Raw genomic sequence first — 20,915 nt, 5'->3', positions numbered from 1 at the left:
TGTTGAGTCCTGTTAGTTTTGATCTGCCACTATGAGGCAGATCAAGTGAAAAACTGTCTGTCCTCATTGGCAGTCCTCCCCTTACCAAAAAAATGAGTGTGTTATTTATAAAAGTTCATAAACGGCCCGCCCGCCCGGGCGAGGTCCTCTCCAGTCTCCTGCGGCCCCGCTAGCGGCCGGGGCCGAGGCCGAGGCTCGGGGTCTGTGACGGATGCTCGGCAGGAGTTGTTTTGTAGTTTTCCTGGGCGCCGAGTTGGCTGAGCTATGTAGCCCTGCCCTTCTCCTGAGAGCTCTGCGGTTCTCGTGAGACCATGAAGCTGAACAAGAGGAGTGTGGCCCACTATGTGCGCAGCGACGCCCCGGCGGATCACACCGGCTTCCTGCGCACGTGGGGGGGTCCAGGAACCCCACCCACTCCCAGTGGCACTGGCCGAAGATGCTGGTTTGTCCTCAAGGGCAACTTGCTCTTCTCCTTTGAGAGTCCAGACGACCGGGCCCCGATCAGCCTGGTGGTGCTGGAGGGTTGCACCGTGGAGTTGGCAGAGTCGCCCGTGCCTGAGGAGTTTGCCTTTGCCATCCGCTTGGATGCCCCTGGAGTGCGCCCACACCTGCTGGCGGCGGACTGGCAGGCGGCCCAAGAGGCCTGGGTGAAGGCCCTGTCCCGGGCCAGCTTTGGCTACATGCGTCTGGTGGTACGAGAGCTGGAGAGCCAGCTGCAGGATGTCCGCCAGAGCCTGGCCTTGCAGTGCTCCACACCCTGGAAGGTCACCGCCAATCACCGAAAGCCACAGGCTCCGGACCGCTGCTCTCCAGCCTGGAGGAATGGCCACTTTCTCCCCAGGGACCACAGCCCCGGGTGCTTCACAGAAGAAGGAGGCAGCAGGCCCCAGGGCGGGATCTCGTAGAGCGGGAATTGCAGGGCCCTGCCAGCCTCCTCCGAAGCAGAGGACAGAGCCCTGTGTCCCCTGAGACCTCATGCTTCTCTACGCTGCACAACTGGTATGGCCAGGAGATTGTGGAGCTGAGACACAGGTGGCAGCAGAGGGTGCAAGGTAGCCAGCCAGAACATGAGCGACAGGTCAGGCCCTGAACCTTTCAAGTGTGGCCCTGTCCTGCTGGTTAGGACACTGTGGCCCATCCATCTTTCTTCCTTCCTTCTTTTCTTTCTTTGTGTTGGTACTAAAGCTTCAACTTTGGGCCTCAAGCTCTCACTTGGCTTTTTCGCACAAGGCTGGTGCTCTACCACTTGAGCCACAGCTCCACTTTTTGGTGGTTAATTGGAGATAAGAGTCTCACAGACTTTTCTGCTCCAGCTGGCTTTGAACCTTGATCCTCAGATCTCAGCCTCCTGGGGAGCTAGGATTACAGGCGTGAGCCACTAGTCCCTAGCTGAGCTTTCTTCAGGAGTTAAAAGTTTACTCATTTCTAAAGTCGCTTTTGTGGCCTTCTCTAAATTCCAGATCCTTCCTTATGCCTGGAGGAATCAACATTTCCTCTCTTGCATATGCCTGCAGAGCAAAGAAATCTTACATAGCACCCAGAGCAGCCCCAAGTCTCTGCCCCTCTCTCAGGGTGCTAATGAAATGAAGGAAGTAGGCCTGCTCTACCTTTGGCCTGCACACAAGATTCTACAACCATAATCTCTAACACAGGAAGGCTGTGTGCATTTAAATCCCACAAGTTGTCTGGCATATCAGCTTGAAAGACTGACATAGCCAGGGAACAAGGATTTGTTTGTGACAGGGATTTCTATGAAGAGCTCTTTGGAGGAGAGGGCCTCCAGCCAAAGAGAGGATTTTTTTGTTGTTGTTCTTCTTGGCTGCCCTCTCCACAGATGTCCTGGTCTATGCTCTGGGCAGCCTTGGTAGCTTTTCCAAGTCAAGAGAAACCTTTCCCGTGCCCTGTCTTCAGCAGCCAGGCAAGGTGGCTCCAAGGAACGTGCCCTGGCACTGTGATAAGTCTTCTGACTAGCTTCCCATACCAAAGTGTTCCTGTTCCTGAAACTTCCTGTGAAACTGCATGGGAAGGAACCGTCACAACTCTGCTTGTCCAGTTTCCCATCAAGAACCCTCATTGTTACTCTCCCCAGCGTCATGTAGATGTCTGTTTTTGGCTCTGAAAGGTACGACCCCTGGGTCTGAAGATAGAGACCCAGGTGCTAGCTAGACCCACCCGTCTCCCTTAGGGGTGTAGTGTCCATGGATGGTTAGAAGATGTAGAGTCTGGTCAGAGACACCCCTTTCCAAACACAAAATTGCCTCTTCCTAGCCTCCCTCACTACTGGGACTTTGGGCCAGCAGAGACCCAGCCAGGCCTAAGTCTGCCTCTTATCTCCAGGAGGCTGAGATGTCTCCCAGGCTCCCGGATTGGTGCTGCCTGCCTGGCTTGTTTTCAGCCCAGTATGGGGAGTGAGGCCGCAGCCCGCTGCACCCATTATATAGGTACACAGTACAGACTTCTGGTGATTTTTCTAAGTGTTTTCTACAGAATTAAACACTAAGTAAAGTTTTTTTATTCCCATTCTTACTCAGAAAAAAAAGTTTATAAACATGGAATAACATTTTCAGTAACATGAAATACACACTGTGATAGCAACATTGGGGTTGCAATAAGAACAAGACAAAACTATTTCATTTAGGGTACAAATACATAAATTCTTGATTTGGTTTAGAGGCTAGTAGGTGATTGGAGACTAAGTTTCTATTTCTTTCCAAATTTAGCCATTAGTGTCTTTTGTCTTGAATAATGCCTGGCCCAGTTCTGGGTGTAAGAGTTGTAAACACTTATTCATTTATCAAAGAAGTAGCCAAGAGCAAGTGAACAACACACTGAAACCAAAAGCAACTGTCTAAGAACCCAAAGCCAAATGCCTAAAAGTGAACCCACAAACCCCAATGGAACCCAAATAGATGTCCTAAGCCCCCTCCCAGTCCCCAAAAGACCCCAGAGAATCTGTCGCACTGTCCCCAGAGAGTAGGCACCTGTTAACCCTACTAGATTCCTCTCAATCTTGTTGGCTTGGGCTACCAGGGCAGTCTAGGAAGAAAAGCGCCAGGGTGTCAAGGATCTGCAGGCCAGCTCATAGTGTGCACCCAACTCATGATGGCATCACGGTACAGTACAGCACTGACCTGACCCTAAACATCCCTGCAGCAACAACAGCAGTGACAAGGCTCCATCAGCACGCTCTCCCTGCTCACAGGGTGAGAAAAGATTTTTCATTTCATGCATCATTTACCACTTGCTGCTGTGATTCTAAAAAAAAAGTGAGCTTTGTCAAGTTAATGAGCAAGAAAAACATATTTGGTGAGCATGTTAATTTTCTGGAGGTTCTGTAGAGCGCAGGACATAAGGCAACGTCCATGGGGCAGCTGGGCATGGGGTGGGGGGGTTGGAGGGAAGCTCCCTCACCCTCCTCCTCACCAGCAGCAACAAGGAAACCTGTTGACTTATGAATTAGCCAGCAAAGGCATCTTATTCGTGACTGAACAGCAAAAACATCATTCCATTTGGTCTCTCTGGATTATATCTGCACAGAGACACTTGACCCCTTGGGCCCAAGTCACCAAGGGTCTAACTGAGGTTTTTCTCCATATCCTATTCTCATGACAAGAGAGAGAAGCAAGTAGGACCAGCTACCAGGACAAGTCAAGTCACAAGAGGGAAAATGGATGTCGAGCCATACTGTCTATGATTTGCAAAATGAGATTAGGCGAAAGCCTGATGCAGGAATGAAGGTGACAGGACAGACATGGACTGAAATATTTCTGTCAGGCAAACAAAATCCATCCTCACTTTTTACAAGATCCCTTTCAAGTTTATATTCTTATCTACCAAAATCTCTGGTACTTCCGGCTGGTTAACCATATCTCAGGATGAATATGCTCACCAAACCATTGCACTATTCCATTGTGCAAAAACTCAGTCCCCAAACTCCTACACCTAATAAACCATTTTGGCAAGTAGCAGGATACAAAATCAATCCACAAAAGTCAGCAGCTTTTCTGTACACCAGCAATATGCAAACAGAAAAGGAAATTATGGAAACAATTCCATTTACAGTAGCCAAAAAAAGAATAAAGTACCTTGGGATCAACTTAACCAAGGACATGATGGACCTATTTAATGAAAACTATAAAAATCTAATAAGGGAAATTAAAGAAGACACAAGGAGATGGAAAGACCTCCCATGCTCATGAGTAGGCAGAATCAATATAGTGAAAATGGCCATATTGCCCAAATTGTTATACAAATTCAATGCAATCCCTATCAAAATCCAGTCACATTCTTCACTGAAATAGAGAAAGCAATCCATAAATTCATATGGAACAGCAAAAGACCTAGAATAGCCAAAGCAATTCTAGGCAAAAAAAGCAGTGCAGGAGGTATCACAATACCAGACTTCAAACTCTACTACAGGGCCATCATAACAAAAACAGCCTGGTATTGGTATAAAAACAGATCGGAAGACCAATGGATTAGAAATGAAGATCCAGAAATAAAACTGCACTCACAGTCAGCTGATATTTGACAAAGGAGCTAAAGACATACAATGGAATAAACATAGCCTCTTCAACTACTGGTGCTGGGAGAACTGGGCAGCCATATGCAGAAAACTCAAAGTAGGACCCAAGCATATCACCATGTACCAAGATCAACTCAAAATGGATCAAGGACCTCAATATCAGACCTGAATCCTTGAAACTACTGAAGGACAGAGTAGGAAAGATGCTAGAACTTATAGGCACAGGAAGGAACTTCCTGAATATAGTCCCAGGGGCACAACAAATAGGGGAGAGACTCGACAAATGGGACTACTACAAATTAAAAAGTTTCTGCACAGCTAAGGACATAGCCACCAAAACAGAAAGACAGCCAACCATATGGGAAAGGATCTTCACTAGCACAGCAACAGACAAAGGCCTAATATCTGTCATCTACAGAAAACTCAAAAAACTAAGCCCCTCCAAGCCCAATAAACCAATTAGGAAATGGCAAAGCAGCTAAAGAGAGACTTCACAAGAGAAGAAATAAAAATGGCAAAGAAACATATTAGGAAATGTTCAACATCTCTGGTAGTAAAGGAAATGCAAATAAAAAACAACCCTGACATACCACCTCACCCCAGTTAGAATGGCCTATACTCTGAACTCAGGCAACAACAAATGCTGGAGGGGGTGCGGGGAAAGAGGAACCCTTCTCCATTGTTGGTGGGAGTGCAAATTAGTACAACCACTTTGGAGAACAGTATGGAGGTTTCTCAAAAAGCTCACTATAGACCTACCCTATGACGCAGCCATACCACTCCTAGGGCATCTATCCTAAACAGCAAGTCCCAACATATCAAAAAGACATTTGTACTTCCATGTTTATTGCGGCACAATTCACAATAGCCAAAATATGGAAACAACCCAGATGCCCCTCCACAGATGAATGGATCCAAAAAATATGGTACCTATACACAATGGAATACTACATAGCGATTAGGAATGGTGAAATATTGTTATTCGCAGGGAAATGGTCAGAACTTGAACAAATAATGTTGAGCGAGACAAGCCTAGAACACAGAAAACAAAGGGGCATGATCTCCTTGATATATGACTGTTAAGAAAGGGAGATGGAGAGACAGTAGAGACCACGTCTGTGAAACCAAAATCAGCTTGTCAACTGGTATTTCCCACAGGATTGGGGCAGCAACCCAACAGTATGTAACTAAAACCAAACAACTACTCAATATATAAAGGTCAAAAATTGACCTCTCAGTGGAATACAATAGCTCAAAATCTATGTATGTACGTTGATATAAGACTACTGTTGACATATTGTCTAATATTGACATTACATTTAAAGCCCTAGGCGAATTTTCCTTGGGCTTGGCCAGGTGGCTACTGTATGTGTTCTTGATACATTGTATATTGTATATATGTCTACCTGACATAGAGTAGGGAAAGAAAAACAGGGCGTAAGATATCACAAGAAATGTTCACACTGCCCTACTATGTAACTGTACCCTTTTTGCACAACACCTTGTCAAAAAAATTGTGTTCAATTAATAAATAAATTAAATTTTATAAAACAAATGGCAAGACAAAGTAAAAAAAATAATAATAATGTAACTCTACCTTATCAAAATTAATTCCTCCAAACAAGGCACCAGGTGACCATACTTGTTATCCTAGCTACTAAGAAGCTCAGATCAGCAGATCATGTTTCCAAGAGAGCAGAAAATTATTTGAAGCTCTTACATACAAAAGCTGGACTATATAGAGTTGCAGCTTAATGGTAGAGTGCTAGCCTTGAGTAAAATACCTCAGGGACACTGACCAGGACCTTAATTCAATCCACAAGACTGGCACAAAATATTAATAATCATTCTTCCAAGAAATGATGCACATGAAAATGTTAAATATATTATGCTGATTATTATAAGTACATTTTTATATGTTACATTGGAACTTTTGATTACTCATTAACTCTGCTATTTTGTCAAATCCCTCAAATATGCTTACAACTATCAAGTGTCTGCTTCCTGGTCTCCTTTTCATCTTAGTGCCAGAGTTCCATAAAACAAGAACCATATGTAGTGTAAGTACGTTGTGTATTTTTATGTCTTCTTAGCTTTAGTAATGTACCTAATATGCCCTCATTATTTTGAACATGGCTTTTATGCTAAGCCAATCTATGGTAAAAAGGGACAAAGTTTGTTTATTATTCTTCAATGTTTATGTTTCCATTACATGAACTATATGATGTTCTATATCTTTATATTAATAATGACAAGAGAAAGGGGGTATAAACTAAATAAATTGAGCATTGTCTTTTCTTAGACCAGTATAAAGTCAGATACCTGTAGGTAGTACTTGTAATGCTAAGCTACTTGGGAGGATGAGATCTGAGAATCAAAGCCAGCCCATGAAGGAAAGTCTCTGAGAACCTTATCTCTAATTAATCACAGAAAAAGCTGGAAGTGGCATTGTTGTTCAGGTGGTAGAATGCTAGCCTTGAGAAAAAGAAGCTCAGTTATATTGCCCAGGCCCTGGAATGACCAAAATGAATAAGGAAGCGATTTAACAGTGACCAATGTAGTACAAGTACCTCACACTTATATGTTACAATGTGAATATATTTAAATACCTTATTTTAGGATTTCCTCATAAAACTTAAATACCCTCAATTATTTATCAAGATTTCTAATGCCAAGTTATAGGGATAGATTCGTGTTCAGTTTTTGCAGTTATTGACTTTAAACTTGCTATTTATTTTCATAGTTTTTAGGATGAAAGTTCTACAGCTGAAAAAAAGAATGTACATCTAGTGTACAAAAATATATATGGCTACATAAATATTCATAACAAAACCTGTATTCTCTAACTCCACGTGCAAATTTATGTTACCTTTAAATTGAATAAAAGTCTCAAGGGAACATTTACATAATTAGAACACAAAGATTCTGAGAACAAATTTATGGGAACTAAGGCTTCCTATATACATCCAAGTAATGGAGTTAAAATTTCATTTCTAAGATTTAAATGTTTGCCTTAATAGTAAACATTTCCATGTTTTGTTCATAAATTTTATTGGACCTCAAGAAATGTTAATGAAGGGACAGTCTAAAGTACAGTTGACTCCATCTGACCCCAACTTAGAATGAACTCAGAGTAACCCTGGCTGATGTAGTTTTGCTAGAATTTATCACAAACCAGAAAACCAAGCATACAGAACTGTCCAAAAAGGGAGTGACAATCATTTCCCAACACCTGGGCTGGTTCTTGGCAGCAGAGTCACAATAGGTAATTTCTAAAATAATTAACAATCAACCAAGTAACAGCAAAGAGAGCCTTGGTAAAATTCTCCTAGTATGAGCTGACTGTGATCAAAGGTCAGGCCTAGCCCTGTGCTTTGTGGGGTTTTCCCCATAAAATTAGCCTGTAAGATTGGGTCAGTGCACTTTCTATGGGGTGAGAAAACTGCGATGTTGGAGGGAGCTCAGCTAGGGCTCTGCTGCTCCCTAGATCTAGAAATAAAGGAAATGAGAGAACTAAAGATAGTAAGCATCCAACAGATTTTCCATTTTTCCTGCCTGTTGTCAATATATCTTTCTCTATTTTCTTACAGACAAATCAAAATTGGAGATTATTGGTGGTGAGTAAATGAGTGTTTACTTCAGTGTAAAATTTTCACAGCCTTCTTTCTATTCATCTCAATAGTACTTCATGTTTTGATTCATTACTATTTACACTACTGTGCCCCAACATATTGTAGCCCTTACTTCCATCCTGAGTGCACACACAAACACACACACATCACAACTTTGTTGAACATAGGTTGTCAAAACAATCACTTACAATCTTAACCTTTGCCTGGTCCAAATGACTCATGGCTATATTTCTAGCTGTTCAGGAGGATTGCAGTTCAAAGCTTGCCTAGTTCCTGAAGCCCTTTTGTCCATTAACCACAAGAATCCAAAAGTGGAGTGGGTCAATTGCTAGAGTACGAATATTGAATAAAAACGCAGAAGGACAGTGCTCAGAGTTCAAGAGCCAGGACATGAAAAAAGCAAACAAATAAGTATATAATAAAACCAAAGCCCTAAATATGAAGTTCAGGGTGTTAATGACTCACAGGTCTAATTGTAGCTAGTTAGGAAGCAAGGATGTGAAAACCACCTTCGAAGGCAAGCCTAGGCAGGAAAGTCCATAAGGCTCCTATCTCCAATAAATAAGCACAAAGCAAGAAGCACATGTGTTACTCAAGCAGTATAGCTTCATAGACTTGAGCAAAGCCCTGGTGTTCAAGCCCCTGTCATGGAGCAAAAACAAACAAACAAAATTTGGATTCTGGGGGAGATTAATTCTCATAATATCATAAATGGGATTTTTTGCCCTGGCAGAAATACTTTGGTCAATTTCAACATGTCATTTTTTTATTGTCAAACTGATGTATAGGGAGGTTACAGTTTCATACGTTAGGCATTGGATACATTTCTTGTACTGTTTGTTACCTCCTCCCTCATTCCCCCCTTCCCCCTCACTTGTCCCTCTCCCCCCATGAGTCGTTCAGTTGTTTTACACCAGTTTTGCAAGTATTGCTTTTGTAGTCGTTTGTCTTTTTATCCTGTGTCTCTCAATTTTGGTATTCCCTTTCACTTTCCTAATTATAATACCAGTATATACAGGTTCCAATGTACTCAGATAAGATACAGTGATAGTGCAGGTACAACCACAAAAAGGAGATACAAGAGGATCATCAACAATAGAAGCTACGATTTCACATCGCATGTTGAAATTAATTACAACAGTGATATAACAGTCATTTCCATAACATGGAATTCATTTCACTTAGCATCATCTTATGTGTTCATAAGGGCATAGCTATTGGGCTCTTGTGATCCTCTGCTGTGACTAGCCTAAACCTGTGCTAATTATTCCCTATGAGGGAGACCATAGAGTCCGTGTCTCTTTGGGTCTGGCTTACTTCACTTAGTATAATTTTTTCCAAGTCCTTCCATCCTTATGAATGGGGCAATGTCATTATTTCTGATAGAGGCATAAAATTCCATTGTGTATATGTACCACATTTTCCTGATCCATTTATCTACTGAGGGCCATCTGGTTCCATATTTTAGCTATGACAAATTGTCCTGAGATGAACCTTGTTGTGCTGGTGGCTTTAGTGTGTTTGGGGTAGGTGCCCAAACGTGGGGCTGCTGTGTCATGTTTAGCCTTCTGAGGCATCTCCATACTGCTTTCCAGAGTGGCTGAACCAGTTTACATTCTCACCAACAATGAACTAGGGTTCCTTTTTGGCCACATCACCTCCAACATTTATTATTGTTAGTTTTCTTGATAATGAACATTCTTGATGGGGTAAGGTGGAATATCAATGTTGTTTTGATTTGCATTTCTTTTATGGCCAGTGATATAGAGCACTTTTTCATATGTCTCTTGGCCATTCTCATTTCCTCATCAGAGAAGTCTCTTTTTAAGTCTTTAGCCCATTTGTTGAGGGGGCTATTTGTGTTCTGCAGTTTTGTTTTGGAGGAATGTAATTTTTTAGTTCTGCATATATTTTAGATATGAGGACTTTGTATGGCCAGTAAAGATCTTTTGCCAATCTGTGGGCTTTCTGTTTATCTTGGGAGATATGTCCTTTTCCCTTCAGAAGCTCTGTAGTTTGATGCAGTCCCATTTGTCCATCCTTTCTTTGATTTGTAGCATTTCTGGGTCTTTGTTAAGGAGGTTCCGTCTGTACCAAGGAGCCCAAGTGTTTCTCCTGCTCCTTCGATAGTGTTTTCAGGGTATCTGTTTTAATTTTGAGGTCTTTGATCCATTTGGAATTGATTTTGGTGGAGGGTGATATATAAGGATCTAGTGTTAGTTTGTTGCATGTGTTGAACCAGTTTTGCCAGCACCATTTGTTAAAGAGGCTCTCTTTCTTCCATCCCATTTTTTTTAGCACCTTTTATCAAAGGTTAAATAGGCATAGTTCTGTGGGTTCATTTCTGAGTCTCCAATTCTGTTTCATTGGTTTTCAGGCCTGTTCTGGTGCCAATACCAAGCTGTTTTTATTACTATAGCTTTATAATACAGCTTGAAGTTGGGTACTGTAATTTCTCCAGAACTATTCTTTCTGCTTAGGATTGTCTTTGCTATTCTGGTCTTTTATTGTTCCATATAAATTTCTGGATTTCTTCCTCTATTTCATTAAAAAATGGTGTTGGCATATTAATGGGTATTCATTGAATTTGTAGATAGCTTTTGGCAATATTGCCATTTTAATTATATTAATCCTCCCAATTCAGGAGCATGGGAGGTTTTTCCATTTCCATAATTTTGCCTTAATTTTGTTCTTCATGTTTTTAAAGTTCTCATCAAGAGGTCTTTTACTTCTTTGGTTAAGGTTATTCCTAGGTATTTTATGTTTTGGGGGGCTATTGCAAAGGGAGTTGCTTTCCTGATTTCAGCCTCAGTCTTTGGGTCATTAGCATAGAGAAAGGCTGTTGATTTTTGAGCATTTATTTTATATCCTGCAACTTTGCCAAAGTTTTGGATCAGCTCTAGTAGCTTGGGAGTAGAGTCTATGGGGTTCTTGAGGTATAGGATCATGTCACCTGCAAAGAGAGAAAGTTTAACTTCATCTTTTCCTATTTGGATCCCCTTTATATTTTCTTCTTGCCTGATTGTTCTGGCTAGGAATTCTAGTACTATGTTGAAGAGAGGGGGAGAAAGCGGATATCTCTGTCTTGCTTCTGATTTTAAAGGGAATGGCTTTAGCTTTTCACCATTTATAATTAGGCTTGCCGTTAGTTTGTCATAGACTGCCTTTATTATATTCAGGAGTGTTCCCTGGAATCCCAGTATTTCCAGGGCTTTTAGCATAAATGGGTGCTGGATTTTATCAAATGCCTTTTCTCTATCCAGGAATATGACCAGGAATATAACTGCTTTGTTAGTTGCTTCCCAGTTTCACTTCTCATTTTAGCTCTTTTTTATATTTATTACATAGAATATAATTTTAACTCCCTTCACCTCTCTCTTGCACATTCTTCCCCCCAATGACTCTAGTCCCTTTTAATCTCACAAGGGCTTATAAAGGGAGGAGAAATAATCCTCAGTCTCTCTGCAGATTGACTGGAAGAGGCATCAGCTTCAGTATACATTCTATATAGCTAACCTGCCTCAACTTGCCCGTAAAACACAAGATCTCAAAAATTTCTTTGTGGGAATCAGAAGGTTGGAATTCTCTTTTTCTGTAGCAGTTTCACTATTGACATGGGCTTTAGACCCAAGGATCTAGTTTCTCATTCTATTCTGTCCCTAGCAAAAAGTGATGGTCACTTGCTAATTGTCAGAACTTATGTTCCTAATGATGGATGACATTTAGGAAGACCTCAGACACTTGGCATCCCAATGATGGCAAGGAAGAGAGAGAGGGAGGGAAGGCTTCTTCTTAGGTGAAGGTCTAAGTTTCCATGTGCCATCTCTCTCCTCCATTGAGGGGTTGATATCCCTCTGAGAGGAAGAACTTGGTTACCTGTTATTGTACATGTTTATGGGGAAAGTCAGAAAAACATTTAACAATATAAGGTCCCACCAAAACCCTCCAGTAAAGTCATGATCCCAAGGAGGAGAGAGCCAGTGACTCCAGGATGGAGGAGCCAGAATAGGATGTCCCATATTGGTTTTTATGTTTTCCAATAATTGCTTGTTATTTTCTCTGCGCCTGATGGGTTAGCATATTGGTTGGGCACATACGCCTTCTTTTTTGTCTGTTACTAGGTTGAGCTTTCTCAGCTTTGTAGAACTATTTAGGTGTTGTTGTTTTAAGGTCACCAGGATTTTGTTGGACTAAGAAGAGGTCTATTTTTATTTGAGCAGACAGTTGGCTATGTTGGACCTGTTGCAATCCTATGGCTATTCATCCCAGGGCTGTGATACTGGCTAGGGCCATACCAAAAAGGAGGGGCAAAAAAGCTTCTCTCTTTTGTTTTGAGTGTTAGGTAAATAACTATTTACTTTGTGGTCTGACAGAATGTCTCATGCTCAAAAAGATCACATCACACTTGTCAGCCTGAGTAAATTCCATGAGGACTAGTAAATAGAGCAGTTTGGATGATTTCCCACACATTGGGCTCTTCCCACTACTTGAATGGGGATTCTAAGGTATAGGTATTGTTTGTGGTGGTATTGTAGAGGATGAAGGAGAAGAGGCCAACGCCAACATAGGATAGTTGGAGTATACACATCTAGCAATCTTTTGCCAGGTCCTGATTAGTCTGGTTTAATAATACATGACTGGATCTTGCTGTAGCTAAAAGTTGAATTAAACAGGGGCAGCATATGGATAATCTTGGGATGGCCTGGAGCTGGGAAGCTTGGGCTGAGGTTTCCAAGGATTAAACTCTGTTTTATGTACGACTAGTATTAGAACATTCTTTATCTGTAGGGTTTGGGGGGTGAGAGAAATACAGAAGAATGTTCAATTTGTCCACCATCTGCCTCTAAGGTCATTTTCCCACATGTATCAGGAAGAATATGGTTAAGTCCCAGAGTGTGCCCCTCCCCATATCCCCAGGCAATCCCTCAGTAAGGAGCACCCTGTCTCACAGTGGGCCACTTGGTCAGGCTCTTCAGGATGCAAAATCCACACAGGACCATTATCAGAGAAGTCCCCAGAGGGGCCTTCAGTCACTTTGATCTCAGGGGATGCAACCATATATGCTGGAAGACAGTTAGGCCATGAGTAGTGTCTCCCACTGCATGCCTTACAGCATGACTGGGAGGATGGAATAACTTTGAGGGAGTTATACTAGCAGAGTTGAAAAGACAAAATGCTAGGTCCTAAGGGGAGGCAGGTAGTCTGACATGTCCTGGGCCAAGGTTGACTAGACTATGGGGTATTGTGGATAGGTTAGGAATGGGTGTAGGACCTGAGGTGTTCCAGACTTGGGAATTTACCTCTGAAAGGAGAGCTTGGGGAGCAGAGGATTAGGTTTGGGGTAGAGGCTTGTACAAGTCAGCTCCATTTGGAGGAGAAAAATAGTGGTGGATTTTAAAGGTGAGATATATAAGGAAATTTTAAGTTTAGAAAATAGGTCTGGAAGTGGCAGAGTGACCAGAGTTCAAGCCACATTACTGAAAAAAATTAAAATGGAGAGAAGGCAGGCCTCTTTCTAACACTGAGACATAACAAGAAAGAAATGCAAGAGAATGAAATTTCCACACTGACAAGGCAAGGCAGGAGGTTTGGTTTGGGGCTGGGAACACAGGCCTCCTCATTGTATCAGGGCATGGGACAAGGTGGTGTTATAAGGTAAATTATCCAAGAAGCCACATTTTGAAGGATTAAATCTTGGAGTCTTTAGTAGAGCATTAGCAATCTGCAGGCAGCCAGTCATTACAAAGGCCTGCAGCCCACAAATACCTTAACACTATTAGGAAACAGGCTAGAGACAGTAAAGAAAGAACAAAAACAATACCAATGAACAGATTCAGCTCCAATGGAGAGCAGAATTGGGATGCCATGGTGACAAGAGATATGCCAGGAGATCGGACCCAGGATGTAAACATGGAATCATGTATGGCGTAATAGCACCTGATCTGGGCTGATACTAAATAGGGACAGATCAGTGGGCAGGGTCACAGGAAGCCCCCAGTCTCGGGCACTTGACTGACAGGTTCAGTCACATATAGGTCAAGTGCCCAGCCCATATCCAGGGATTCAGAACCACCCATCACCTGAGGGTGGGACTTCCCTTCCTATAGGAATTCAAGCACACCCATGCAGACAAGCTGCCAGACCCTACAATTCACCATATGGTGATGAACAGATCTGACCTCCTTACTTCAGTGGGAGGGGTAGTATGGGGGTCAGGTGGAAAGGGGAAGTCTGCAGGACACTCCCATTTCCAGTATACCTATTGTCTGCAGCTAGGGCAGGCCTTGGTAGAAGGCTTTAGATTTGGACATTCCTGGCCCAATATTCTCTTTGACTGCAAGCAAGGGGAAGGGAGGCAGACCCCACTTCCTTGTAACTGGGGGAGGGCTTGGGACCAGCAACCCCAGGTATGACCTCCCTGCCATTAAAAAACTTGAAAACCAAGTCTAGAATCACAGTTTTTGGAGTTGTAAGCCCCTTTCCAAGTTTTGTAACTTTCTCCTTACTTCAGATGTGTTAGGAAAATGGAAGAGAACAGAAAAGGAATTGGCCATACTCGATCAACAGGTAGGACTGCTTATTGATAAACAGTGAGGGGCACAGACTTCCCATGGGTTTGGAGGTTATAAGAGGTGGTGAATTTGAGATAGGGTCTGAGTAAGGAGACAGAGGTTAATGAAAGTGCCACTAGGTCTAGGAATTAGGTGACTTTTCCTTGGGCCTATAAAGGACTGTTTATCGTTGGGTTTAGGTAAATTGCTCTGCCTGCATATCAAAGCAGGTCAACACATACTTGGGTTTTTGCCTGATGCTTGTATGGGCCTGGGAAAACTGGGTGGGGGTCAGTCCTTCAGGGTGTACACTGGTTTATAAAATGAACACGAAGGAGAAGGGTTCCCTCTCTGGAATTAACATTACTGAGTATTGGCCTCTGTGGGGCAGCTAAAATAAGAGTGTGGGGTTTTATGGGGCCTTGGATGATGTTTTTAAGTTTCTTCAAATTAACCTGTGAGTGAGCATTTTGTTTCATGCCTAGGTGAGAGAATACGATTAAACTGCTTTTTAAAATGAAGAGGATTGCTTGAAAATAACCCCAATTTCTGTTTAATATAATCCATTTTATTTAGGGTAAACAGAACATGGACATGAGTGAGCTGGACCTGCCCTGCCACTTTGGGGAGAGGAACATATGGGCACTTTTAGGTGGGTAATTGGGGAGGCATTGGAAAAGACTGGTAATAGTGAGGTATTGGGAGCTAGAAAGGAAGATGGTAAACCTGGAGTGGAAGACAGTGGGGAGCTGGGGGAAGGAAGATATTGGAAGGTGCTTGGGAGTGGAAAGGGAAGCTGAAAGAATTAGAGGGTAAGGAAGGGGAGGTATGAAGAAGGTTTATTAGCAGTGTTGTAGTCTATAAGAGTAGGAGGAAGTTGAGATGGTTTGTATGGGTTTTTTGAAGTAGGGAAGGGCGATTGACAGAGGAGGATTTGTGAGGTAGAATAGAATGAGCAGAGGCAAGTGTCTTGAGCAGAGGTAGGAAGACAGGATTAGCAGAAGGCTTGGGTGTAGAAGACCTTGGAGCCTCATGTTAAGTAACTCATTAATGTCAAAATCAAAAGTAAGAAACTCAGACTCAAGTTGGTCCTGAGGACAGATCTGGGTATGCTTTGCTTAAGGAAGACTTCCTTCAGTATAACTCCTGGCATTTCTTCGCCAGTTCATACATACTTACTTCCCTATCTGAACTATTCAGTCTGAAATAACGTTTGTAAGATCTCTAGTTTATTATAGCTTCTTCCAGAAGAAGGGACAGGGCACTCTGATAAGTGATTTACAGGAGAGTGTCTGTTCTCCATAGCAGCCAGGCAAGTGGGAGAGAAGTTGTTTGTTTTCCATTCATTCCAATTACAATCTCATTGTGTGAACATGAGAGAAGAATTTTTCTGAATAAGGCAGTAGACCCACACTTCTCACACATTCAAAAGAATGGAATTTGCCTAACCAAAATACCTATGATGGCTCAAGGCTACTCTTGGAAATGGAAAGTATCTGTAGGGACTACAGAGGGCCACGTTGGTCGGATTCAGGTTCTTTACTGGCCACATGTCTTACTAGGAATGGAGACAGTATTCTCCAATGCCATTTTGGAGTAGGATCCACAGGGACTTGGAGGGTAACTGCAAATTGCCCCAATATTTTACATTTGTGACAGGTGGACTTTCCAGGGCCACCTTGCTCTCCATATCCTAGGGCCCAGGGCTTCTTAGGGCTTCCCCAATCATGGCTGCCATAACACTGACTTGCTTATTTTTCTGTTCTTTTTTGTCTTCCTCCACAGTTATTACATGCTATGAAGACAGAATCCAGTAGCTGGATTTTAAGAGTCTATGAGTCTGGTTGAAGCTTCTGTGGCTGACTAAAATATAAAATGATGTTTTATCTGCTTCTCATCTTGGAGCTATGAAAAGTCACTGTCTTTAGGGATGTAGCAATTTGAAAGGATAAGCTAGACTTTTTCCTCCAGGCAGGAAAAATAAACAAGATCTTTTGACATGGAAAGAGGTTGGAGCTCCCCTTTGGAAGCAGGTGGTCCTTCTAGAAGGGAGCCATCATGAACATTTTACTTTCCCTTTTTTGACCTAAAAGTACCTTAGGGAGGAAGAAATCCTAGAGCAGTGTCATAAAAAGGCCTTGTAGTATGGCACTTCAGTCCATTTCTATTTTTCTTACAAAAGAATCTAATTCCAAGATACTATCAAAATTTAGTCTTTCAGTTTCATAGATGATTTTCTTAGTCACCTACCTGATCTAGGAGACTAAGAAAAATAGTTTTATTGTAAACCAGGAGATGCTGCTTCAGGTTATCAAAGCAACCTCAGCACCTTAAGGTGCTACCAACTGGGATTCTGTAGGAATAAAACTATCCCACTATATTTTCTGAGTAAAAACACCCATTACATAGGTCTAGTAGGAATATGGTACAAGCATTATTAATCCTGCAGAAGCAGTAAGACCAGGAGTTGAGTTATACTTCTGCTATTAACGTGGAAGAATAATAGACACAGGAGGTGTCTATTACAGACTTATAGAGCTGCAGATTGAGAGGGTTTGGAAAAAACCCTATTACTGAACTGCATAAGCAGTAGGTCTAGGATAAGGGTGGTCCTAAATAACCTGGGTGGGTTCCCAGAAGCCAGGAAGCTCTAGCCGGGATTGGTGAACCCCTATAATTAATCTGGAGCAGGACTTAACCCTAGCTCAGGATTTGAGGGCCCAGAAGTTAAGATCAGTAGATGACTTTGTTGGGGATTATTATGGCCTGGGAAAGACTGCCCTTCCACCAGCCTTGGGACAATAGAAGCCCCTCCTACCTTTTGACCTCCACCCCTTGGGAGGTGAACACGTGTGTGCCACCATGATGGGATTGTCCCGCCCACAAAGGGAAGTTTCGTGATGTCACTTGATGAACGTGACCCCTAGCCTATGATTGACCCTTTGGCCAGCCCCCTTTCTTTCCCGCCATTACTTCTATATAAGTGCCCTTCCATATTAAAGTCTTTGAGACGCATTCCACCACCGCAGCGTGTCCCTGATGCCTTCCTTTTCGCCTCCGCCCTCGGTAACATGTGGGGGGCCTGGGGGGAGGGGAAGCTTCAGCAACCCGTCCTCAACTTAGCGTTTGCCCATGTGAGCACGCCTTTGGCCTGCCGCTGGCGGAGGGCCAGGCTGAGTGCTCTTTCATAGAGTTTGTGGTTACCATTCTCCCCGTGGGGGGAGAAAGGGGGTGTCCAGAACCCCAACATAAATGGCGCCCAACGTGGGGCCGAATTGTACGGCCGAGAAGTTCGGGGTACAGTATCCCCACAGATTTTGCTAAGTAGGGTTTTAGAGGAGGGTCCTGCCCATCCAGATGGGGCAGAAGCATGGAGACAAGACAGGCTCGCGGGACGCGGCGCCAGAGAGTTGCCCCGCCGTGGCGATTTGGCGCCGGGCGGCGGAGGGAGCGGGGCGCGCTTCCCGCGGAAGCATGTCAGTGGAGCAGTGGGGCCAGAGCAAGAGGAATGCGACCCCGGGCTGGGGTCGGTTAGTTCTGCTCTGTGCGCCCCGGGCCAGACGGCGGTCCCGGCACCCGCAGCGGCGCTTGAGAAGCAGTGGGTGGCCGAGCGCCGGAGCGGTTTGGCTTGCGCGGGCTGAGCTGAGTACACTGGGCTCTGCGCGGCCCGGGTTCGCGAGCTGCGTGCGCTGGGGCCCGCGTGGCACCAGGCGTCTTTTGCGGTAACATTTCGGCGGCCGAGCACGGCGTGGCGGAAGCGCGGTTCCGCCATGTGGGAAGCTGTGGCATGGCGGCGGCAGAGCGTTGGGGATGGCTGCTGCTTTGGCCAGACTTGTATTTACAATGGCTGGGCTGGAGCCAGTGCGGCCCCAGCCCGCGGATGGAAAAAAAAAAGGCGTGGCGTGCAGTTTAGACCATGGGATGGTGTCCCAGTTGGGGTGCGTGGGCTGCTGCAGCCCGGCAAACTGCTTTATGCCCGCCGATGGTCGTTAAGCTCAGAAATTCGGGTGAGTTGGTTGAATCCTGATTTCTCTGACTTAACACACACGTGGAGCACAATGGGGCGCGCCATATTGGAGGCGGGGCCCCACCCATTCCCCCCAGGTGAGGGGCGTGCCCAGGCTCGCCTGGGCTGGCCGATTGCGCTGCAGCTGAGAGAGGCAAGCACCCCGCTGTGCTTGCCTGCACTTTTCTCTCTGTGTCAGCTGCAGACGGGGTTGGAGACAGGAAAGCCTCAAATTATAAACTAAAATGGAATATTAAAAGGAAAACAAAGAGTTTTGATACAGCAATAGGTAATTTGATTGAACTTCCATGTTTACCAGTTCAAAGATATAAAATCAACTGGAGTTTTTCTAGATGGATAAAAGGGTTTGCTTGTCCACTGTGATTTAAAATTGTCATGTTGGGAGTGTGTAATTAACAGGTTTCCCTTTTGTTTTTTATTCAACCACGTGGTTCTATTATGGGCAAATTAATATCATTTGCCGCTGGAATTCCAGAAAATTTAAATGGCCAATCAAAGCAATTTTAAAGAGCGCTCAGGTATTTTTGTGTGTGTGTGTGTGTGTGCGCGCGCACGCGTGTGGTTGTTGGTAAGATTTAAAGGCATAACAATAGGTTTCCATCCCGGTGTTCGATGGAGATAAAGGTGCCTATAAAATTTTCCATAAGGTTCAAATATGCAACATGTGGTAAAAGTTCACCAGTATGTTATTTTATATTCAGTGTGTTTCCATAAGGTTCAAATATGCAGCATGTAGTAAAAGCACAATGGTATAAAATCAGCATGTTATTTTATACTCAGTGTGTTAAAAGTTAAGTGTACATGTAGCCTTAACAACTCTTTGGCATAAATTAAGATTTTACCTTCCCATTTTCTCTCCTGTGTTCTCATAAACTCTCAAGATCAAGAAATTGAGATTGCTTCATACAAATGTGACTATTAACCTCAATTTTCCTGACCCAGGATTAATATACTGCTTTATAGGATACAGGTGGACAGATGTTCTAGCCGCATGGACGGTCGCAGCTCCTGGATAGGAAGATGCCACCACATTCTGTTCCCAAACTGCCTTGTTTCACTACTAATGATTCTTTGCTCTCTCTCCCATTGGAAGCTGCTCAAATGATTTATGAGCCTTGAGTAGGATGTGAATAGTTCCATCTTAACAGTTACTCCAGGTTAAATCACCATAGTTATGTTAGTGGTCACAGCAAGCCAGGTAAAATTTTGGGATTAAGAAAGTCTTTGAATTTTGTGATCAAGAAAGTCTTTTCACCCTGCTTAAACCAGAAGGGCATCGATATACCAGAGCCAGAAGTGCTGAAAAATTTTAAACACTCTAACCAATCCATATAAAAATTTTGCAGGCAACCCAGAGCAAGATGTGAGCAAGAGATACCACTACAGCTTTGCCTCGAGTTCCCCATCGCATGGCATGGAACTTGCCAAATGGGGATGAGGGACACAGCCACTTCCGAGACTGAGGATTCCACAATGCTTTAACCCTTTGCCCTTGGTTGTCATTTATCTGTGTTCTCTTTCACTTGCCAGTGGGATTCAATGGCGTGATTCAAGTTGATGGCATGTAAATCTCATGTTTTCTAAGTGTTATAGCCAAACCTTCACAAGCAGTTTTTGGTCAGTTCTCAACGGGTTACAAATGGATTATCTCTGTGTTTTTTCCTTGTTGCTCAATTGGGAATAAAAAGGGCTTGTAGGACTATGACTCCCTGGATAGTTCAAAGCCAGCCCGGGCAAAAGGAAAATTTCTCCAAAATCCCACCTCCCAGTTAAACAGCAAAGAGCCAGATTGAGAGCTCAACCACAGAGAGCGAGCAAAAGGCTGAAGCAGCACCGTGACTCAAGTGGTAGAGCACTAGCCTTGAGCGAAAGTGCTCATGGACAGTGCTCAGGCCCCGAGTTCAAACGCGGATGGAAAATTGCAATTCCAGCCACAAACGTTGAAATTCCTGGGACTTAGCCAGTCCAGGAGACGGAAAGGTGGAGTGGAGTGAGAGGAGAATGGTGCCATATTATCCTAAAGGGAGATGCCTTGTTTCACCCTTTCAAAATGGATCAGAGCCGGGAAATCGAGAGAGATAATTCCTGTCCATTTTCTTCTTTTTTGCCAGTTGTATATAGGTGTATATATATATTTATTTATTTTGCCTCTGACTGGCTATGCCAAACCAGTTTTCTAT

The 20,915-nt window shown here is 43.5% G+C and overlaps 1 protein-coding gene across 1 annotated transcript; it reads left to right on the top strand.

The window, feature by feature from the left end:
- The first annotated feature begins 236 nt into the window (after nt 1-236).
- Nucleotides 237-1,090, top strand: LOC125344564 (sesquipedalian-2-like). The gene is given in 2 exon segments (XM_048337052.1): nt 237-885; nt 888-1,090. Coding segments are annotated over 2 exon segments (777 nt in total). The 5' UTR covers nt 237-311.
- Nucleotides 1,091-20,915: the final 19,825 nt, after the last annotated feature.

This window comes from Perognathus longimembris, unplaced genomic scaffold (assembly GCF_023159225.1).
Source record: "Perognathus longimembris pacificus isolate PPM17 unplaced genomic scaffold, ASM2315922v1 HiC_scaffold_156, whole genome shotgun sequence".
NCBI classification, from domain to species: domain Eukaryota; kingdom Metazoa; phylum Chordata; class Mammalia; order Rodentia; family Heteromyidae; genus Perognathus; species Perognathus longimembris.
Note: the sequence above shows the minus strand (reverse complement) of the source record. Positions and strands in the feature narration are given on the sequence as shown.